Source organism: Meleagris gallopavo, chromosome 1 (assembly GCF_905368555.1).
Source record: "Meleagris gallopavo chromosome 1, MGAL_WU_HG_1.1, whole genome shotgun sequence".
NCBI lineage: Eukaryota > Metazoa > Chordata > Aves > Galliformes > Phasianidae > Meleagris > Meleagris gallopavo.
In genome coordinates this window covers 32,501,183-32,526,185 of record NC_139404.1, presented here as the reverse complement: position 1 = coordinate 32,526,185, position 25,003 = coordinate 32,501,183, and the positions used below count along the sequence as shown (strand labels likewise).

Genomic DNA, 25,003 nt, shown 5'->3' with positions numbered 1-25,003 from the left:
CATAATCTTTTAACATAACAAGCACCAAACTGCAAAGAGATAGGCATTTTTACTCTGGGAATCTCTCCTACTGTATTTTGACATTAATTTAAAACTTTTGATCAATAAATCTTTTCCAAAAGAAAAGATGCTTTTCCACGTTAAGAAAAATTTTACTGAATAGCTTTTCTGCAGATTTCCTTTATCAATCTAAATCTTCTTTGATCATTATCTTCAAAGTAATGTACACAGACGTTCACAAAAAAGATACGGAACTCAAGTTATCAGTTCAAGTTAACTTGAATTCAAGACACAAATGATGCACATTCACTATTTTAAAGAAGGTATTTCTACTGAATAATTTTGAATGGAAATCTGAATTTCCAAAACAAATCTGAAGCTTTTATATAACTTAAGACAAATTCAACTGCAATATTGTTTGAAAATTCAAAACGTGATGTGTAATAATTGCTGTCTCACAATTCAAAGAAACCAAAAAAAAAGCTACAAAAAAAAAAAAAGAGATCTGGTTTTCAGCTAAAGTAAGTTATTTTGTTCCTCAGAGAAGAGAACGATCTGCAGTTTTACTCCTTGCTCTGATGTGCTGCTGCCTGTATGATAAAATAACTGCTTAAAACTGTTTGCTATCAAATAGCAAGCAGTAATCATTTGTAAAACAGTAAGAGATTGATACAACTCCAAGATGTGCAGCCTTCCTATCTGCTTACATTACCAAATCCTGTGTGCAAAGATTAATCATTCATTCATAACTTCTTCAGAGCTTCTAGCACATTTCAATACTCGTGGGAAAGCTTTGGTAACCACACCGGCAGAAATTCTCCCATTATTAAAAAGGAAATGAAAAAAGGATAACAGAAGACTCTGAATGGACAGAAAGTGCTACTATTGAAAGTATTGCTCTATCTTCAGTTCTTTAACACTGTACAAAAACAACTACCAAAAGTATCTCGCAATAAAACAACTGCAACATCTTGGTGGTTTTTTTTTTTTTTTTAAACTTAGCATCACCTTCTTGCAAAAGAAAAGCAGCATTTTTTCAGCATTTCATCTCATTAACCAGAAAAATAAATGAGAAGTATCAACACCTCTACCTCAAAACTTTGTTGACATCTATTTAATAGTGATACAGCTGACTAGTGAACTTAGAATTGTACAAGAACATTCTTTTGTCCATACTGAGGGACAACTGAATACAGACTACATTCCTTACCATGGACAATCTATCAGAAATATTCTGAGTAGTAAAAACAAGCTTCAATTTTGCTCTGGATTTTTGTCAATATGCATAGAAGACTAAACAAAGAAATCTGGTCAAAACTGTGCAGTATTCTGGTCTTAATGGCAGAGCAAAGTTTAAGTTCAAATCCAAGTGTATTTGCTTATTGCTTCCATCAGTCAAATGAAGCAAGTTCCCTTGCCAAAGCCAAAGACTTTTTTTTGCCAGTGCCCGCTTATCAGCTACAAAGCCATCTTAACTCCCATTGTCAATATGAACCATGACTTTAGTCCACTACACTTCTCCAAATATACTTTCAAGGAGCATTTTGCAAATGACTTATTCTGTTAATTTAAATTTATAAGCACGTCTTTGCAGACATTCCATAGCTCCTTGAAAACCCATAATCAAGCAATAAAACACTATTAAACAACAACAAAAAGAAGAGAAAATATTCTAGGAGCAGTGATCTCATTTACAAGTTATTCTGAGCTGACATAGTGAATAGAGAAACCAAATACAAGAGTAAAATTCAAGCACTGGAAATAGGATTGAATAAAATACTTAACAATCCCTGTAGGTCCCTAGTAACTTCAGATATTCTGTTACACAGAACAAATAGCTCCCTTATTTCTCCATTCTCCACACAGACTGAGCACCAGGGTAATAAATTATAACATAAAAGGATTCATAAATTATAAGTGTTATGAAATACTATAGGCTAGAATGCAGATAATAACCATATCTTTGTCAGCAGGATGTACAAATGTAACTACACACACTTGAACAATAAACATGCAAATAGCTATCTAACACCTACCTGGAGTTAAGTCTGGCAAGTGATATGAAGGGCTACAAGACAGATTCTAAAAGTATACAAACAGCAAAAGAAGACAAGAGAAAGCATGGGTCACTGCTAAATAAGGCAGAGACTCTAGTGACAAAGGGCATGGGAAATGCTACAGTCCTTAAATGTCTTACTGTTTACCAAGTCTTAGGAGTTGCAGGTCTCCGAAACCAAAATCTGGAGCAAGTAAGGATTACCCCAGTGGAGGAAAATCAGGTTCAGGAACATCTAAATACACAGGAGATGCATAGGATGAAGCCTGACAAGATGCCTTCACTGCTGAAAGTACTGGCTGATATTAATGTAATGCTACTCAGTTATCTCTGAAAGATTATAGCTACTGGTAGAGTCCTAAAGATTGGAAAATATGGCAATTATATCTTCAAGACAGCAAGCCAGAAAACATAATGAACTACAGGCTGCTCAGGCTTATCTTACTATCTCAAAATATGATAAATATTCTAATAACTAATTCTGGAAACTACTTTCAGACATATGAAGGACAAGAAGGTGACTAGTAGAAGTCAGCCTGGCCTTATGAAATGGAAATGATAATTAAACCACCCTGACACCCCTCTACTATTGAGACGCCTAGTTTGTTGATGGGAGGGAAGCAATGGATGCATCTGCTTCAGTAAGGCTTATAACACTTTTGACAGACCAGGTAGGCGTAATGCTGTTCAGAAGGACCTCCACAGGCTGGAGAAACAGGAAGATGAAAGACTTGTTAAGTAGATAAAAGGAAATGCATCTGGGGAGGATTAGCCCTCAGGACCAGTAACCCTGGGATAAAAACATAGGCTGACAAACTGAGAAGCAGCTTGGTAAAGATGGTCAACAGCCTCCAGGGCTGTATTCAGAAGAACAAAGCCAGCACGCTGAGGAGGTGAGCCTAACCCTCTCCTTGGCACTTTATCCTATGAGGCACAGCTAGAATGCAGGGTTCAGTTTTGGGCTCTGTTGCATAGAAGGGACATGAAAATAATGGAGCAAGTCCAGTGAATGGCTACAGCGATGTTTAAGGAATTGGCGCATCTGACCTGCGAGGACAGAGCAGGGACTGCTCAGTCTAGAAAACAGAACACTGCAGAGGGTCCATGCCAAGAGGTATAAATACACAACATGAAGGGATGAAGAATACTGTGCAAGTTAGTGGATGACAGTGAAAGGACAAGAGGCAATGGGTACATTCTGAAATATAGGAATTTCCATCTAAGACAATAACAAAAAGGGAAAAAAGGGATAAACAACTATATATATATATATATATATTTTAAATAGTGAGGGTAATTGAACACTGGGATGGGCAGTCAGAGAAGCTGTGGCTGAGTGAAGATTTTCCAGTCATATAATATCCCAAGTTGGAAGGGACATACAAGGATCAGTTAGTCCGAATCCAGGCTCCATAAAGGACCACCCAAAAATCAAATCAAATCATATTATAAGAATGTTGTCTGAACACTTCTTGAAATCTGGCATGCTTTGTGTCTTTATCACATCCCTGGGAAGTCTGTTCCAGAACCCAACCACTCTTCTCCATAAACAACCTATTCTGATCTCCAACCCAAATCTCCCCTGATGCAGCTCCATTCTGTTCCCTGGGGTCCTGTTATCACTGGTGCCCATGAGCAAAGCTCAGCGCTGCCCTTCTGCCCACCTCATGAGGAGCTGAAAGCTGCCACAAGGCCTCCCCTCAGCCTCCTCTGCTCTGGGCTGAACAAACCCATGGACCTCAGACACTTCTCATGTCTTGCCATCTAGACCCTTCACTATCTTTGTAGCCCTCCATTGGGCACTAATAGCTTATCTCTGTCTCATACTGTGGCACATAAAACTGCACGCAATTAAAGAATTACAGATGTTTGCTTCCTAAAAACTTAGGATACGCAAGCAATAAAATATTTCAAAAATAAAATATTTAAAATATATTTAAAATATATACAGAGATCCAAGTCAAAAGCAAAAAACAATTAAGTCTTGAGAGATTCTTCAAGAAAGGTATGCAAATTGAAAATAGAAAAGATTTTTTAATGTAAAAAATTTACTGTGTAACAAATGTTGTAAGAAAACATTTTTAATTACAAAGAAAAAAATCATAAATGTGTCTAGTTTCAAAAAAAAGTAAAAATCAATGTATTCTTTCACATAAAATGTGAAGGCTAACAGCAGGCAATCTGTAAGTCACAGAAAGAAGCTGTTAACTATTTGAAGGCTTATTCCACAGCAACGTCAAAAAGAGCAGCCAGAATTAAATCTGTTACTTTTATTATACACAGATGCATATGATAGTTTAGCTGAAACATTTTTGGCCACATAAGAAGCATTTTTGAAGAAACTAGAAGGACTTCATTTTAGTTTTAAGTTCTCTGAGAAAACAGTGAACAATATCTTCCTAAGGGTAGAAGAAAATAAGATTCTAGTTAACGGTATCTTTGTATTTTTATCTAGCTTGCTTTTATATAAATTTGCACATAAACAGGTAGCAATTTCTAAACAGAGAACTAATAGAGAAAGCTTGTCCTCCTTATTCGTTTGGTACTTCATAGAACTTAATGTTATAAAGTTCCTTTCTTCTCCTTCTCTCAAGTTTTGGGATCACAGATTGTAAAAACATTTTAATTGTTGCACAGTATTTCCAGAACGTGAATAACTTGTTGTTGTTGTTGTTGTTGTAAAGTTTGCTTCACTTATGCGAACTACAGCCTTGGATTTCTGTTTCCTATTTTAAAACATATTCCTCATGACAGCAAACCATTCAAATAGTTTCTCCCACCCACACGTGTGGGATAATCTGAAGAACGATATAGATTTGCAAAGTTAATATAACACAATTTTCTGCGGAGCTATCCATTAATGCTGAGTAATAGCTATTTTGGGAGCAGATGACATTAAAGACATTTGAGGAGAAGCCACTCTCAGCTCCCTAGAAACGGTCTCACAGAAGCCAAGCTTCCTGAGCAACAAAAATCCCAGTAGCTGATATAAACAGTTGATATAAATAGAACCGCTCAGAGGGCCAAAATCCAGCTATTCCTGAGACAGAAGTCTGACTCTTTACACCATATTCATATACTTCCGGGCATAAAAAAAATACTTAAGTCAGTGTTAAAATGAGACAACAAAAGATATCAGTAGAATTTAGAGCATTTGCTTATTTAATTTGCAGGAGATGTTGCAATTACTTCCTAAATGAAGTAAATTCAGAAGTTAGAAGAACAATATACAACAGAAATGTAAGCACTGACAAGTTTGAACATGGCGCTGAAATTCTCAAGTACACAATGGACCTAAAAACTGAATTTCCTCCAAGTTTCCTTAGAAGAGAAAATAACGGTTTTGATATGCTTATAATAAAGATTTTCATTTTTACCAATTAATTACAGTTATGAGCAAAACAGCATTATTTTCCAAGGCGATTTCCTCTATTCTGAACTGATGTCATAATTCTGCCACTTTCAAAGTAAGTTTTGTTCTTCTCTTGCTGCAGAAAAGATGATCACACCTTTAACATGTTTCTTATTAAAAAAAACACCTCTGCCTTCATTCATCACTAATAAGTGGTAAAAAGTGGTTATGCTTCTGCTACCAAGACAGCGGCAGGGAAAACGTACAAAGCATCCAAGTATCTGAGCAGACAGGAACCTCATCAAGTTGATAAAGGAAATGCAAAGTCATTCACCTGGACAGAATAGCCCTAGAAACCAGTACACACTGGGATAAAAATTAAGGCTAACAGGTTGAAAAGCAGCTTGGCAAAGACGGTCAACAGGCTCCAGGGCTGCATTCTGAAGAACAATGCCAGTATGCTGAAGGAGGTGAACCTTACCCCCTTTCTTGGCACTTCATTCTGATGAGAAATACTTAGAGCAGAGTTCAGTTCTGTGCTACCCAATACAGGAGAGCATGGAAATACTGGATCAAGTCCAGTGAAAGGCGACAAAGATGATTAAGGAACTGGAGCATCTGACCTGAGAGGACAGAGCAGGGACTGTTCAGTCTAGAGAGGCTTATGCAGATGGAACTGCTCCAAGGTGATCTTGGCAATGAGTATAAATACCTAGTGGTATAGAAACATCAGCAGTGTCCATAGAAAAGACTGATGCACAGGCAATTCCATATTTTATTCTTATTTTTCAAAGTGACCATCTCTAAACAATGAAACAGGTTGCCCAAGAAGGCTGTAGAATGCGGCATTTCTCAAGTAGCTTACTTTAGGTGACCCTTTTTTGAATAGGTAGTTTGGATTAGACAATCTTCAAACTTGCCTTCCAACCTCAACTATATGTGATTCTATGAAAAGTTTAGCTGATGTTCTGAAATAATCCTGGCCTTTTCAAGCATTAGAAATCTCTCATATTGTCTACTAATCTATATTTTGGTCTTTTAAAATATGGTATTTTATCCTGTAGCCTCAGAACAAATTTACAGTTTTTACTCTTCTAAAAAAGGCACTGCAAACAGCTACTCTCAGCTGCCAGTGCAATGTGTGTAAACAATGACAGGACTGTAGGAAGGTGTACGGGGATACACTGGTAGCGATGACATACTAATATTCCTGGTATCTCAAACAGGAGAACCAGAAGTAGAGTAATATATTTTTTTATTCCTCTTATGACTGATTAGATTTTTCACGAGGTCTTATATAGATCTGGCCCCATCGGTGCTTGCTTACAGCTTTTATGTGAATCTACTAAGTTTTGCAAACCTTTTGAATTTGAATACGAAATTTCAATCATGTTTCTGATAGCTGCCAAATGGCAAAAACATCACTCCGTATTGAAACTATTTATCCTCATTTTCTGAACATCTTATAAATCTTCTCTGGCACCAGAACTTTCTATTGTCATTTTACTTGTCCCCAATCAAACATTTTACAGGTAATATACTTCAATTTGTACGAAATTTCTCAGTGTTTTCCATAAAGTGGAGTAAAAACATGGCAGGATGGTAGGGATGTCTTCCTACCAAAGCTTCTTTTTAATTAAAAAAAAAAAAAAGCCATGATGTTCAGACAACTGGATGCTTTTTAAGCTCAGATATTACACCTACATGTATTTGGCATACCATTCTTTCTGCTGCTCCACAATTTCGATTCTCTTTTTGTCATAACATCCTGCTAAGTAAGATTAAACTGTTCAAATTAAGCTTAAATTGAACAGCTCAGACATCATTAAGCAACTTAATATAACCTGTTGCTCCTAATAAAAGTGTTTGAGATGAAACGTCGAAAAGATTAAAAGTCTGCATCTTTCAAATGATAAGCAACTATACTACAAATAAATCTTAAGCAACACTAAATCTCATTGCATTAATTCAAAATAACAAAAGAAATAAGAGGAAGTTAGAACATTCAAGTGAAAGATAAGCTCAAGAATCTACCAAAGGGGAGAAAAAGCAGTTAACAAAATATGTACGGCTGATATGTAATTTTACTAGTATTTCCAATCATTCCTCAAAACCCTTGTGTATGTTGGAAGATACCATTTAGATTCTAGATGCGCTGCTGAAAAATGTATTCAACTAAAAAAAAAACAACAAAACAACACCATGCCCAAATCTTTTTTTGATCCCTTTCCATTATATATAGGTGCTACTCACAATGGCAGCAGGAAGAACAGAAATATAACATCACACTCTGCAAACTGATGACAGCCCAACAAAAACAAAAGCGATATCCAGGCAACATAAGACAATTTAATAATGTTTATGTGTAAATATTATGTGCTCTAAAGATAAAAGGAAAAGCTATTCACAAAAACATTCCTATATACTGATGAAATTCAGGTATCTGTATTTTCCTAACAAGTACACTTAAAAAAGAAATCTAAAATAAGCCAAGTTTTACAGTTTCTTACTGAAGATTTTCGTCTATTTTTAAACAGTACAAAGTATATCACTGGCCAAAGTCATCAAAATTGTGCAATGAACATGCAGGTAGTCACCATTTTTATATTATGTTCTACATTGTGCAGCACTTACAACACATAAATTACCCTGCATTTATTGAGACAAAATATAGAAAGGGCGATATGCAGAACAGAAAGAAAAACCAACTGTGTATTAACGGAAAATACTATGGGAAAATAGGTAAGCTATGGTGAACAATATGAAAAACTTGTGACTTACTTAGGAGTTGAAGAACCTCTTGGCCATGTTCCATCCTCATTCTTCTGTTCTATTACCAGTACCTACCACAAAAAAAAAACAAACAAACAGTAAGAATACCAAAATAAAAACAGTATTTTCCAGTGTTTTTAATTGATTTGCTTATGTGGCATGGAGACAGAACAGACTGATGTTTAAGTTACTATTCTCTGTGGTTAACTGATACCTTTTCAATTACAATCCACCCCCTACTCATTCTCTGTTCATTTTTCTGGACGCACCTCAATTTGTGCAACTTTGAGTTTCAACAGCCTGTGGGTAAAGTGACAAGATCTTACCTCTCAAGAAGATCAGATGATCACCTGCCTAAATAGAATCTATGAATCTATAGAAATCACATCTATACTACAGTGCAGTTAAGAAACTGGTTTTCCTGAACAAATGCTGCCTGACACACAACCCAGGTAGGTAGGAAATAAAAAAAATAAAAAATTCCACCTTGATATCCTTAAAATCATAGCTTCTTGTTTTGTCTTTTTTTTTTTTTTTTTAAGAAACATATTTTAGTCAATGTGCCTAATATTAATTTTCCAAATGGAGAGCAGACTAATGAAATGCAATTAATTCAAGTTGTTATTGCTACAAATGGGAGAACAGAACACTCAGTCCTAAACACAGGCAAGTGCCATTTGAGATGCCTTTGGGTATTTGAGATATCTGCCCTATGCTGGCAGATATTACACTGGACCCACAAAAAGCTCATGCCTTCCTGGATTGACAGCTGGGATAGCCCAGATCATCTGAAATGGCAACTAGATTCTAATATCTGAATTGAAACAAACTCCTAGTTTCAAGTACAAATAATTTCATGTAATTGTACACTAATATTTCAGGATGCTAACTATCTGCCATGCCATACTTTTGCGTGTCTACACAAACACATACTATAATATATTCATATATACATATATTCATGCATACACTTGTCCTCAGAATCTGACATAAATCATGCTGTCTCTTGAAGATGAAATCACATTTTCAGTCTGCATACATTAAGGAAACCATTGAAACCAGCTTTCTATTACAGTTTTCAGTCTGGAAAATAGTGGTATACTATTTTGAATCTCAAATGCTGTAAAACATTCTGCCCATTCTTCCTTTCATTGGTTTTCAGAGACTATTAAATGAAAGGAAGACGCAGATGTATGAGTTCAATGGAATCCTTAAAAGCTTACTTCAGAAATCAACTACTGAATTCAAAACATTCACCCACCAATCACACACACAGCTTAGTTTTACATGGTAAAAAGTAACTATTAGATTAGACAGACTAATAGAATAACTACCACTAAATTAGAAGGCTTGATGAGAAAAATATCAGCCCTGTATGTCAGCAAGTACAACTGTCCCAAACACACATGCTCTGCTTGGGACATTTAGCATTTTCAGAAACCATGGTTAAACTGTTTTGAACAATATTTGTTTTCCTTTAAGTACAGATGTCACTAGCAGATCTTTTTATGGCTATATTAGACCATGCACACTTCACAGTTAATGCTTTGCTGGGGTAGAGGCAATTCTCAAGATATATCTTTGACACAGGTTCTTACAGTGCGTTGTGAAAACAAACTACGTGAGGCTTTAACTGAAGTTAAAGGGCACAACAGTTCAAGCTGTTATTTTAGTGCACCGTTTACTTACCTTGCATGTCATAAAAGAAAACAGAGGCACAACATAAACACTGTTGTTAAGTAAGCTAAAGTCAAGTATTTTGAAGAAAAAGGAAATATTTTAATATAATCTTGCCTACAATTTCTGCCATCAAATTTTATTCATTCTTATTTGTAGTATAACAGTATGACCTACAGTTGTTGAAAAAAATCCAACTTGATTTGAAGAGTAATGAATCAGTATAATCTGAAAAGTTATTCCAATGATGAAATTGTTCAATCAGTTCACATTTAAATTTGTACAGTTTATTCTCAATTGTAATGGTAAAAAAAGCTATCTAGAAAAAAAATCTTCCCACAAAGGCATTTATAAGTAAGGATGTACTCTCATGCATATTTTTATTTTTTCTTTCTTTCTGAAATCTGAGTCTTTTATTTTCACAGTCTTTTAGACAATTTTTAACTTTTTTTTTTTTTTAATAAAGTTGGGTTTCATTATAGAAACATATCCCAATCTTTGGAATATTGCTTATTTCAAGTTTTGCCAAATTCAAGTCAGCAATGTTACATTTATTTCTTTATAATTCACTAGTAAATTCATATTTAAAGATGAAAATAGAATTAGAAGTCACTTTTATTTTTGTTTAAAAAAGTACTCTGTTCCTAATACAATTTATTAGCACTTTTAAAAGTATGGAAAATACATTGGGTACAGCTACAGCTTCATGAGCAAAAAATAAACATTAAAAAAAACAACAAAATAAATGGTATGACACAGTACCTGTCCCTGGTATAAACCAGCATCTTGTATGGTACTATCTGGTTTATTCAAAGGTTCAAAGGTATTACTCATGTATTTGTTCCACAATCTGGTCTCTTTTTCACCTGGAATATTGAAGATTTTTCTTATCTCTTTTTCAATTGTATCTGTTTTGAAAAGGAGAAAACAGAATTTTAGCACTTATCTAGACAAACACTGCAAGACTGAATAAAGCATCAGAATCAATAGCCCTTATATTCAAAATATGGATCAAATTTTAGAAATGATCATATAACGGCATCATGCTGTAGAAAAAACAGAAGTTGCTAGCTGGCATGCCCTTAAGATGGGAATAGTCAGAGGAGTGTTTTATTTCCTCCTGAATCTCCTAGCAAAGTAGTCCAAATACATAAGAGCATAGGAGATGACAGGAGCTACCCTAGGTACCTGTCTACTCATTTTCCAAAGTGTGGTTTCACAGGGGTGTGGGTGGACAAAGAATGATTAGAAGTGAAACTGGCAATAAAACTAGGGGCAAGAAGGGTAATTCATTCTGTTCCTTTCTCAATTCCACTGTTTTTTAACCTTCTACTACCCATGTCCCAGTGCAATTAGCACTAAGTTCAACACATGCACTCACAGAAATTAAACTCTACTCTGTACTGAAACAGTACAATTCTCAAATTCTCACTGCCCTGTCCCATAAGCAAAGATTGAGTTTTTTTTTTTTAATCTTCCTTTCCATCTGAATCAGTACTCAAACAATAATTTCAAATAACTATATTTGAATACAAGCATGAATCTATTTTGCACAGTCTTAAAAAAATCCAGATTTATCAATAGCTTCCACTAAAAAAAAGAATTTGTGGAAGACATTTGTTCATTAACTTATTAGTAACCATGAAAATTAACTATTTGAGCATTTCAGCTTTTGTTCTTCGAAAGTAAAAAATTAATATTTCCTGTTCCAATTTTATTTACAGAACTACTATGTAACACTAATCATCAATCCTATCAGATGACTATACAGTACATGCTAAGACCAAGACTCTGGGCAGACTATGTTCCACTTGGCTGTTGTGCCACTTTTAGACTGTGGAACTAAGGTGTTTTTTTTTATATAATTTCTCAAGAGCTTAAACAATTCTGATTTTAAAATCCTAATCCCTGCGCCTTCACCAACTATCACTGAATTACTGACTTATATTCTAATATCATTGTGCCTGTTCAAGTATAAATATGAACACAATATATCTAAACATGCACAGTCTGAGGCATATTGTGTATTCTGTCATTATCAGATATATCCTCTATAACTATTTCTTTTCTCTACCTCAAACTAACTTATCTTAGTTTCTACTTGTGCAGAAAAGCAAAGGAATTTCAGGAATAACACATATTTGAAGACTGGTTAGTGAATATTAGATGACGCTTAGAGTAGTTACTGTTCTCTAAAACCTCCTCTGTATATTTAAATTAAGGAAGGTCTTGTCCTGTCCTCCTGAAGGTAACAAATACTGTAAGTAATGATAACGGGTAGATACATTAAAACTTCTTGAATGGATCTAAGTACGTTACGTCCATTCACCTCAGTGGAATTCATACTGACTGAAGGGATGATAAGAGAAAAATTCCAGGAATCAGTTATTCTTTCACTCAAAAAAGATATCTACTTTTCCAGCTCTTTTTCTGACACGTAAACTCTTTTGGATGTCCTGGCTACGATGGCACAATTTGCTGTTCTGCATAAGAAGATTTAGCTTCAGAAAGAACATGTTTTCAAGGCTTCCAAGAGAATCTTGTTCACACCTCAGAAAAACAATTAAGGCCAGTGTCCAGAATGGGGTTGCCAGTGAGTCTGCTTCTTATTACCTTTCACGAGAACGTTCTCATAATTATCATTATTTCTACGCTAAGAATAAAAATGAATGTATATCCAAGTAACATTCATTCTGCATCTGATTAGAGAAAGAAAAAACAGAAATTTATATATAATCTATAATTCCAATGATACAATTTAATTCAATATGGCTAAAAATAGCTTGAATTTGGTATTTTGAATAACATTAAATTGGTTTATCAAAGCTACTAGTTTTGCTTAGTGACTAAAGAGATACACCTTGCCAAGTTAGTACAGGTCCCAAGAAGGGCAATTAACATACAACACTGAAGCCTTGTTTCAAGGACAGATTTCACAACTCCTAAGTTTTTATTCCATTACAAGCAGCTGATTATCCATTTAACTTTAAGATTAAAATCTAACACGGAAAAATCATTCTGTTTTTATGGTACGCATTCTGCAAAATACTACATATAAGTCGCTGCAAGTAAAATCTGAAAAGGTCAGCTCTGCTGTCAAGCAATGAAAGGTAATGGTTGGACTTGACTTTATGTCCTTGGTCTAAACCACAATTCTAATTGCACAAATTCAACTCACTGTAAGAATCTTACCCCAGATACACATGTACAAATACACCAAAAACTTGGGTTATGTGATCAATAAAATCTTTGTGCATGTTATATTCAGGGACAGAAATGACATAATGTTTAAAGAACAGGCAAAATAACTATGAATAACTACGAGATCTGAATATAATAGAAGATTTAATTACTTTAGAGAATGTGCCTGGCCTGCCAACTCACAGCCCAACGGTTACCTTTGTACATCAGCTTTAGGTATTAGATTTATGAATTAATTTGTTCTTGTGCTCTGTAATATACCCTTTTATGTATTAAATTAAAATTGAATGAAAAAAGACATCAATGGAAGGACATGAAAAAAACGGTATTTCTTACACAACAAAAGCCATCAAAAGCAGTATGGCATATAATAAGGATAGCAAAAAGCATCGTCATACTGTTCACTTTCTGGAAAGTGCAAATCTATAGAAATAACAAAATAACCCAGATACTTAGATAATAAAATAAAAAGGTTTTTTTTTTTTTTTTTTTTAAATTTACTGATAATCCTAAACATTCTAAATTGTTCAATTTCTAATTTCAATCCAAACAAGACTAGTCCCATCCTTTGTAAACATTACAATGCCCATTTATCATTTTACATAGATTTATTCAGAATTCACTACTAAATACAATTTAAACAATCATACATTGTTCAGAATCCTTGTGCATACCTATTGTATCAGCTTTACTAAATCTTCGTGTGACAACATTGTTCATATTTCCATTTTCACAAAGCTTTAATTCTGTCAGATATACTTCTACTTTGCAGTGCTTTACAAACATACCCTGTTCAACAACCTGAAAAACAGATTGGCATCAAGTATTAGTCCAAGTACATTTATGCATACACAGTTCAAAATAGTTTTGAGACTTTTTCAAGAAACCGAGGTTCAAAGAGAACAGGACACTTAATAAATGCCAAAAACTAAGACTAAAATTCTCCTGCAACTTTTTAGAAATCTACTTTTTTAAAAAAGTAGAAATTTTCCTCACAAGATTATACCTTATCTGTGTTTATTAACACCATGACTTTCAAAGCTTTAAGTACAGTGCAAATCACAAACAGGGATGCTTAATCCCAAGATAAGATGCTTAAACAGAAGGTTAAAAGCACCAAAAGTTACTTAAAAAGAAATAATAACCTCAGGACACATTCAATGTATGCTGTCTCTTCAAAACATGAAGGACTAGGTTTCACAGTTAACAAATACTTATCAAAAACAATACACATTACTAAATTCTAAATTTCACATATGTGACTTTTAAATAATCTTACATTTAAAGTAGAACCACAAATCTTCCAGCTATGCTCTGGTAATGAATACATTCATTTGAAATTCCAGCTACTCATTACAGCTGTTTATTATAGGTTCACTTTGTAACTCCTACTACAAATTAGTAAAGTACAGGATTTTTTTTTTTTTTTTTTAAGTAAAAATGTAAAAAAAAATTATCAGGGTCACCTCTTAAATGTTTTTCCCTTTGATCTTCCAAAGTGTAACTGCAGTACTTAGTCATGTAGACTGTTCCCAAAATAACCATCACCCTGTTATGTGATACATCTGACAAATATGGTTAAAAAAAAAAAGCCATCAGCTACTTGCTAGGAGAGATCTGCTATCTACTGTACAAATATAACTTGTATGCACGTGCCATAGGAACAAAAAATGAGTTAAGATTTCCATTGTAGTTCAGTTGTTTGCCACAGTTATGACTTCCAGCCATGACATTTAAATAAAAATGTCTTTACTTCAGCAGCTTACTAGGATTTTCAGCTGCTAGAGTAATAACAAAATAGTTGTAGTAAACAAAACTGAGCAGTGTGGGTAAGACATTTCTGAGAAAAAAAAAAAGACAATGTAGTAGTTGTATTATCATATGCTACAACAAATTCATAAAGTTATTTGACTGAGAACAAGTACAACAGCATATCAATTTAAATATATAAGTATATTAATTAAATATATAAACTTAGATTCACATCTGAAAAAACACCCTTCTTCATCCTTCTCTCCACCCTCAAAAAGTTGCTGTATCAAAGAAAAGCATCACACCACTAGTATGCAAAAACAAAAACAACTAACACATTAATACAGAGAGGAGAAAGACCCATGAACAAAATGGGAAAAGCATCGCAGTGAAAAACTCATTCACCTGAACTGGAATGTGTATCTCAGATGACAAGTACTGCTCATATTGGCAGAAGGTAATTAATCTATGCCAGTTTACCTGGCCACTCATTACACTGCACGTATTTTTCCAGTCATTCTCTTCCAAATACAAGGCAAGCTACTTTCATTAATTTCTCTCTCCTCCTATTTCCTCTTAAAGGCCAAAAAATTACAAAGAACCTTTACCATGATAATGCAAGAGTATTCATTTTACTGAAACGTATCCTCAGGAACAACAGTAACAAGTTGATAATACGTATCATTAAAGAAAAGATATTATAACAGATTTCAGCTTTCACAGGACTAGATAGGCAAGACATACCAGCTGTGTCTCTGTAAAATAGAATACCTCTTAAAGAACCAATGGGAATGTTAAAACAAACTTCCCTTGCTGACCAAATGGACCTTGAAGACATAAAATTCATTCTATAGCTTTATCTGTCTCTTCAATAAAGTGGTCAGCATGTACTTAGACTACACTGATGTCACAGGATGAAAAAAAAAAAACTGCGTTACACCAAAACCCGCATTCTAATTATAACAGTTTCTTATAACTTTTAAGAAATTAAAATAAAGAGCTGTGTTATAGAAAAAAAAAAAGTCCTAATGATCAATTTAGAAATGACAAATATCACAGAATCACCAAGGTTGGAAAAGACCTACAAGATCATCCAGTCCAACCATCCACCCATCACCAATAGTTCTCACTAAACCATGTCCCCTTCAACAAATTCCCTTGAACACCTCCAGGGTTGGTGAGCCTGAGGTGGTTGAACTCCACCACCTCCCTGGGCAGCCCATTCCAGTGCCTGACCACTCTTATAAATATGTCTAAATGTATTTTAAAACTTAGTAATTTATTACAGTAAGGATGCAACTTTGATCACTATTCTGAAAATCCTAAGAAACAAAACTATCCATCTCATCAATAAACTGGTAAAATATTGTATCGCCTTAACAATAAGGATGGTATGTTCTGGAGCAAACAGTCAAATATGTTAATTTTTACAAGTTTGATAGTGATAGAGGGTCACAGTATCCACTGTACCAGGGACTTTCTATGTTCAGGTAAGTTTTTTTGTCTTGAAGAAAAAATACTACCCCAACAAGTTGCTATACAGAGATTATACTCATCAGGAAAGGAACTATCAAATTACTCCACAAGCATTAACACTATCAGAACTGGATTTTTCACTGATACAGTCAATGTATTTTTTAGATTTTATATTTAATTTCAAAATCATTTACATTAATAGACTTGAAAGCTTCTAAAGCAAGATCTTCCATAAAAATTAGAGGGCTTATCTCCAGAACTGAACTATTTCATTGTTTCTCAGTTTTCAAAACTTGAGTCTCTAAATTTGAATAAAAACTAGGCAGTCAAAGTAGAATTTGTATATGAAGTCATAATGGACCAAGACTTAAAACTTTCTAATAAAATCAATTTCTAACGAACTTCTGTGGAACTCCTACATATTTGCAGGACTATATTTGAATCATATTCATCCCAGAGGGAAATTTAAGAGTACCTTGCGTGCTATTGGTTCTTGACCTTCCATTAGCGTGTACCAGCTAACTAGCCTATTCCAGCCTTCAGTGGGCAACAGGATGTAATCCAGCTCATCAATGAGATGTTCTTTGAGAGACTGGGAATCACCATCTGTAAGAGAACAATATTTTTACTTCAATATAGTAGTTCTGTTAGCTGAAAAGAAACATTTTTCATGTAAATAGCAAACGGTATTTTCTGAGTCCAAAGCAAAATTATTTAAAAACTAGGCAAGTTGTAATTATTACAACAGAATTCCTGCTCTTGTGAACCCTGATGAAAACACCACATCCAATCATGAGCACCTACCTTGTTATCATGCACAGCTTTCACAGAATCTGTTTTCCCACTCACTTTGCACTCAAATCACTACGAATATTTTCATTTCACACTACTGCCACATCCTTGACTAAAAAGGAAGGAATGGGTAGCTAGAGTAGATCAAGACAAACTTCGAAATCATTCACTCAATGATAACTTGGGAAAACAGCATGGTACAATTCTCCCACTTAAAGAATCCGATGTACTCTGGAAATACAGTCCCTGTCAAATTCTTCACAGGGACAAAGAGGCAGGACTTGAAAGAAATACAGCTTGGCTACCTCTTACATAAAGAAGCCTGCCTTTAGCTTACATTCAATTTTTATTACAGTAGTAACACAGCAGCTATCCTGTATGTGTAAGAAGTAATTTCAGATCTGAACCACTGCAAGTCTCAGACAACTACAGCAGTTTTCTTTCCAGTTGGAAGTACAAAGCTACAGGGCAGTAAACAATTCCCTATACAGGGAAAGATCAAACAGAGAGACCACACATGGAACTCCAAAGAACAATGCATGATAACAAGCTTAATTATGTATGAAGATATGTATGAAGAACAGACTGTAAGAAGTATACAGTTTATATATTTTCATTATCTTATCTGAATAAACTATTGAAAATACACAATTAAAACTGAGAAGAAAAGAAAGGCAAAATAACATCAAAATGCTTCAAGTACTGGCCTTTCTCTTGGAAAGTTTTTTTAAGTAATATTTCTAAGAAAAATGAATATTGTTATACCTTTCTGCAACAAAAAGAATACAGATCTTAGTATCATACACATGAAAAGCGCTTAAGAACTTCCTTTGCACCTCATCTGATTGGCCCTTGAGTATTAACTATTTTTGTGTGTAAATATTTAATAAAGTATGTTTTAACATATTCCCTTTTCCACAGGAAACCAACACATTAAGAACATATAAGAGATGTTTAAGGGATGTGTTTCCTTCCACGTGGGAGGAATAAAGAAGATTCCAGCTTACCAAGACTTTCGGAATCTCCCTCCTCTTCAATATTTACTGTATCTTCAGTTATCATAAGGAGTTTGTGAGAGATTGATAGAAAAAGCAGTGCTTTTTTGCTTTAATCACCAGTATGGTGAAGACATGGGAAAAGGATGCAAAGTGATCCTTTACTGCTATTAGCTTATCACTGGTGTCAACTACCTCTTCTCCCTCTATCTAAAAGCCTTCACATGTGAATGAAGCATAGCAGATAAAATGCATGATCTGTGAACGTGTGTTATTTGTTGCTACCAATTCAGAGATGACAAAAGCATACAGTTTTGATAATATGTAATCTATCCAAAAAAGAGATGACTTGGTGTAGCAGAGGCTGTAGTATGGTTTGCATGCATTTTTCTCCAATAAAAATCACAAATGATCTAGTAGGAAGAGCTAAACAAAGAGAACACAGCAACAACACCCTCTAAAATGCAGACAGCTTGTTCTTAGAAATAGTATTTTAGAACAGGGGAGAATGAAGTCCAGCCAAAGTACTTGTTGCAATTGTAGCAAGAAAAATCACAAGCTTCAAAAATTCTCTTAGCTTAACTGGTTTGCTCCTAATTACTTCAAAACTCTTCAGGATCTTAAATTCTCAACAGCACTGTATGATTTCAGCTGCCTTTTATTAAATTTTCCTCCATCCATAGTGACGGCAAAGATCGAAGACCTACTACAAACAAGAAGTTGTCTGATACTGTTTAATCTATTGAAATCAGGTTACATAAAAATAGACTTCTATGTTGCAATGTCAATAAATCTGTTATTTACTTCCCACTCTAGTACTCTGCTCTAGCTAGCAAATGCTAGAAATAATAATTGTTGTTGTGCTGCCAGTACAGAGCCACTGTTTTAGAACCATACATAACCGAACAATGAAGTTCATAAAAGTGTGTGAGCAGCATCAAAATGATACTAAGAAAAAAGTTTTTCATCATTTTTTATCAAAATGGTTAACATGATTTTGGATTTACATGTCTAACCCTAACACAGACTTAAAATTTACAGAAAATTTAAATCATCTGAACACATGCATAGATTAAGAAAATTATCAATAATCCAGCACAGTGCTGTTGTGCACCTGGAAATGACCCATATTTTTTAATGTGGTTTGACACAGAAGAAAGAATAAGCTGTTGCTGCCTCTCTGAGGCATAAAAAGGATGTTGCTGTATCTGATTTCAACTGAGAATGTCATCTGAACACGCCTGCCTCGCCACAAGATTTACTACAAGAATGTATAGAAGATCTAGATTCTCACATCTTAGAAAACAAAATGTCATCCATGCGGAGTAAAGTTTGTGGCTAGAAGAGAGCATATATATATATGTATGACAATGCAACATCTTCTCAAAGGCACTGATACTACTGTCAGAAACATGCACTCAGTGACAACTAGTGCAACTTAACAAGCCTATCAAAAAAAATAGACAATAATAACATTTGAAATAGTAAGAATTAAATTACAGTTGCAAAGTTTTGAAGTCATAGTTCATTGTAAACCCCATAAAATTATAAAAACATCTGCACTGCTATACATAAATTACATAGTACTATATTTTCTGTGCCTACAAAGATGAAGACCAATTATGTTAGATTTTTATATCCACTATATTTTGCATGTTGTGTAAAAGAAATTATAGTTTTAATGGTATTTTAATTCTGAACATTAAATATAAAATTTAACCTAAGGATTATTTAAAAAATATATATGTGGGAAAGTATTTTGAGAGCTGTCTCTTCAAATCCGAATACAGTACAGCAAAAGTCAGTCAGAACTTTGTAATTAAAACACAGACAGAGTTTAACCATACTTAGAACACTATAAAGCATTAGGAAAATACCCTGTATCATTTCAGAATACTTTATATTGTCACTAAATCACATATTTTCCTGCATTGTTCCAGAATTATTTACAAAAAAAGAAATTTTAGATTTCAATTTAAGAATGTTATCTAATCCCAACCAATTTAAGCTAAAATAATCTTGGTTAACTAAGGCTGGCCATTTGTCAGCTTGACCAAATTTCATCCACCAACATATTTCCAAGCTATCATAATAAAATATGAATTTGTGCATTATTAAATATTTGCTACCACTGCTAAGGTGTTACAGTAATTTTGTTTCTAAATTGTATTTCAGTAGGGAAAGCTGATCCAATTCCTTACTCACTATCTGAAAACAGCAACATGCTTACCTTCATAAATGATGAACTGCATTTCAACTACGAAAGATGAACAATCTGACAATCTGAGTATTATTTGCTTACTATACAGTCAGAAGCAGTTACCTTTGAGAAGTCCAGAATTATCAATAGGACCAGGGTACACATTCTGATCTCCCATTTGATATTTGTCCCAGCTGTCGAAACCAACATATTTTTTCCACTGTTTGAACCAACGACTATCCACAAGATACCTTAAATGGAAAAAGACAAATAATTTCATTATTGGCAAAGTCTAAAGCAAAGTTAGAGTATTTTAATGTAATTGAGAAAATAAGTCACAAAGTATATTTTGATTTTAGAGAGACAATTCCTGTCAATAGCCTGTTAATACAGCATACCAGAAGTTGAAGAATGGCAAGTTTCAAAGACATTTTCCTACTTCGCATGAAAAATCATCAGGTTTAATTCCTTTCTCAGTTTGTGAACTCAAAAGATTCAAACTATACCTTTGAAATGAGCCTTTTAACAAATGAGAGAGAAACCTCACTGAAGTTTTTTTTTCCTGCTGTAGTTTTATTTATAACATTCACATGCATGCTCAAAAACTCTAGAACTCTGATGCCCTGTCAAGAACCTGAGTGTCTAAGTGTTTTCTTCCTTTGAGTCAACATCAACACATACAGGAGCTGTATTGCTTTTGGGGCAGTACTGGATGTTCCCGCTACATGTAACTGGCAGCTTCACGCTTCCATTTAAGGAATGTCTATAAACTCAGCTTCACAGTATTTCTTCCCCGGTTAAACTATTGCCAGTCCAGTGATATCTACATCTTCCATCTTTCCATCCAAAATTTAAGATAACAAATTTGTTCAGAGATCCTGATTTCTTTTCTTGATGACTCCACTTTTGTTATTTCCTCTTTCTAGAAGTACCCAACTTCTCATTTGTTCTCTATACCAACTCTTCTGCTAGTAACCTACTACATGCCATAATACAGTTAGCAGGATGAAAGGCTACAACAAAATGAAGATCATAGGTAATCTCCACTGTTTTCTCTGGAAAAGTCCAATATGAGACTACCAAGCTCCTATTTGCAGCATATAAATAATATCCCACTGAAGTTTCAAGATATTTCAAAACTCTTCCTGGTGATTCAAGTTGCATTCTGCTAATACACATAGCTTTATTAAGCATTCATCTTGCTGGAGTTACTCACAAATAGCATGGAAGAACCCACCATTAAAACATCTATACCCACAGATCTTCTGATGAAAGAAGTTGGTTATGAACAAAAACATTGCTTGAGTAGGTACACATATTACTGTAAAGGTTTTAAAAAAATACATTAACAGAACCTTAAATCTGTAGTTACAATAATTAGCAAACCTAAACTAAGTCCTGACTTGAAGAAATAAGTCTAGTTCTTCTCCCTTACACACTCAGATGAAGCCTGAAGACAGCCTCCAACAGCACTGCTGGTGATCCTTAGGCAAAGGACAAATTACTACTTCAAAGAGCAATCCTTTGTACTCAGCTTATCAGATTCGCTTCTCAGTAAGTCCCAGCTTTTCAGTTTCTACAAAATGTACTCCTTAAGCATATGAATTTATAGAGAGAAATCCTTTGGAAAGTAAGGAGACATTAGAGAGCAGTATATGAGATCACCACAGGCTTTTGGATGCTTACTTCCCCTGTATTCCCTCTATAGCATCAAACATCAAGGTCCCAAAGGCAACTTCACAACATCCGTGACAACAGCATCCTAACTCTCGCACAGTAAACAGTCTTGATTCAAAATACTATTACATCAACAGTAATAATAAGTCTGTGAACAAATGATTCCTAGCATTAAGAATAATTAGGAACCACAGCCGTAGTTTGTAATTACCACGTGCAAAAACAATATAAATAGCTGAGGGAGAGATATGTTTCTGTGACAGCTGAGACAAGACTAACAGTATAAGAACTTGGTTAAAGACCAAATTTCTCCCTTAGTCTCTCAATGCTAGCCATACTCTGTAGCAGGTACCTCCACCACTTCACAGTTGGTCTTGTTCCTATTCTCCCAACACAGCCTCTTACTACTGTTCAGATGTCATCCCGACTATGATTTGCTACCTCTTCTGAAGTTGTTAAGCACTCCTCCTCCTACTTGCAAACCATGATTTCTTTCTGTAATTTTAGACATTTAGCAAAGCAGTCTGACAAAAGTCTCAAACTGTTTTTTGAACAACTTAAAAAAGAAAAAAAAGAAAAAAAAAAGAAAAAAAGCCTAGTTTCAAATACTAGGGATATATGAATGTAACTTATTTTGTTGCAGTAATGTCCCTTTCTACTCTTACCAAGCTCAGAAAGGACAGTGACCTAATGGCTGTTTTGTACACACTGCATGCCATCAAACTGGTCATGAATCAGCATGGCTGAAGTCCTGCTCCAGCATGACAGGATATTTTTCATCGTGATTTTGCAATACTAGATAATCCTAAAGAAGCCTGCCCCAGCACTGGTTAGTTCACTTTTGTGGCAGATTTTTCTTGACATGTTTTGCATACAATACACTTAGAATGCAAAAGGAAACAAGATAATCCAAAGCTAAGCTACACTGAAGATAATAAGTAAAAAGAAAAATGTAGCCTTATACAAATACATAAATTGAAATGTTATAAATGCTGAAGAAAGGTAAAATTTATCTACTATAAATCTGAGTTAGTTCCAGTTCCACAAACGTCACAATTCAAAAATCAAAATAATTCTGTTAGAACGCTTTGATTGCTTGACTGTTCAGTTGTTCGTGCTGTTCAGCAAAGCAATTAGAACTAGCTAACAAAACAGTGGGCTTCCAAAAACACAGGCTGAGTGATGAGCAGAAAAACTTGCTAGTTTTGGTAGTAAAAGCTGATTCTCATTTAATTTTGCAAGTTTGAGGATTCTGGTTACTTAGGTATTGCTGCCGTGATCATTAAATCTGGTATGGCATTATTGGAACATGAAAGGGTAGAGAGACTAAAGGAAAGAGAGACTAAGGGAGACTAAGGGCTTCTCAGCCCTGCTGAGAAGACTTAGGGGTTCTAGTGGATCAAAAGCTTTTCACGAGCCAGCAGCCCGGAAGACCAACTGTATCCTGGGCTGCATCAAAACAGAAGAGGCCAGCAGGGCAGGGAAGGGGACTGTCTGCCTCTGCTCTGCCCATGTGAGGTCCCATTTGGAGTATCATGTCTAGCTCTGTGGTTCTCAGCATAAGAAGAACAAGGAGCTGCTGGAGTGAGCCCAGAGGGAAGCCATGAGGATGTTCACAGGGCTGGACCACTTCTGTTGTGAAGAAAGACTGAGGGAGCTGGAGTTATTCAGCTTGGAGAAGAAAAGGCTCTAGGAGACCTCCCTGCAGCCTTTCAGTACCTATAGGGAGTCTAGAGGAAAACTGGAGGGACTCTTTCAGGAAAAGAAGTGGTAGGACAAGGAGTAGTGGTTTAAAATTAAAAGAAATTAGATTTAGACATTTCTCTATGAGAATGGTGAGGAACTGGAATGGGTCAGACTGCCCAGAGTGTGGATGCCCTATCCCTGGAGGTGATCAAGGCCAGGTTGGATGGGGCTTTGAGCAACCTGGTCTAGAGAACGTGTCCCTGCCCATGGCATGGGGTTCAAGGTGCCTTCCAATTGCACCATTCTCCATGTACAGTAGAACTCATTTTGCAACACATGGAAATAGGAAGTCTAAGACTTCTGCTGAACTTACCCTTTCATGTTCCAATAATGCCATACCAGATTTAATGATCACGGCAGCAATACCTAAGTAACCAGAATCCTCAAACTTGCAAAATTAAATGAGAATCAGCTTCTACTACCAAAACTAGCAAGTTTTTGAGAACAGGTATATCATGTGACTATCCATACATAATAAAAAAGTTTCTATTAGCATATTAAAATAAAACAATAAAAAAGTGTGATTATGTTTTTTAAATATCAGATGAAAGCAAAGAAATTTCAAAACACAAAACCCCCCAAAACTCATGGTTGCCATTATGCAACAGACATAAGAAGTGAAGCAATAACAACTCCTGCATAAGCTCTAAGAATGGGTTATTTTTGTTACTAGAAGCTTTCAAACATATTTTTACTATCATAAATTCCTCCCATGCAGTACTGCAATATAAGGAGGAAAAACTAAATCTAAATATTAGATTTAAATCAGACCTAAGATATCTGATATATACAACATATATACAGATGTAAGTAGCTCCTTTTCTTAAAATCAATAGCCACAAGCAGATATCTTCAAATATGGCTTTGTAGACAAGGAATACAATAATTTTTTTGGAGATATGGAGTCAGAAGAGAAGGCTCAGAAGGCTCTTATAATTTATTCTCTAAAAGATTCTCTATCAAATTAATGCACAAGGTATTTATCTATTATCAGAAATGAGAAGGGAAAAGAAAAGAGAGTGGACAGAAGTTTGCATCAGGCAATTTAGCTTTCCAAATTTAATTAACGCATGAATATGAAAATTTAGGGAAACCCACAAAGATAGTCCACTTGAAAATTACTAAAAGAAAATCAGATGCATTGCAGACAAGTTTTCACCAAACTAACCACTGCAATCGAATGAGTATTACCTTCTGTTTTCTGGAAGAGAAAAAACAGACACTGCATCCTACCATGAAAGACTGAATTGGTACGATTATGTTAGAGAGATTTTACTCTACAGAGTATACATATTATTGAATATAGT

General features: G+C 34.8%; 1 protein-coding gene across 2 annotated transcripts in view; it reads right to left on the bottom strand.

The window, feature by feature from the left end:
- The window catches only part of USP15 (ubiquitin specific peptidase 15), a 64,043-nt gene that overhangs the window by 27,668 nt on the left and 11,372 nt on the right, over positions 1–25,003 (bottom strand). For both annotated transcript variants that reach the window (XM_003202039.5, XM_019612954.3), the window contains exons 2-6: positions 20,397–20,524; positions 16,762–16,892; positions 13,733–13,859; positions 10,620–10,765; positions 8,190–8,251 (exon numbers count right to left, since the gene is read on the bottom strand). In XM_003202039.5, coding sequence (XP_003202087.1) covers positions 8,190–8,251; positions 10,620–10,765; positions 13,733–13,859; positions 16,762–16,892; positions 20,397–20,524 — 594 coding nt within the window. The remainder of the gene's footprint in view (positions 1–8,189; positions 8,252–10,619; positions 10,766–13,732; positions 13,860–16,761; positions 16,893–20,396; positions 20,525–25,003) is intronic.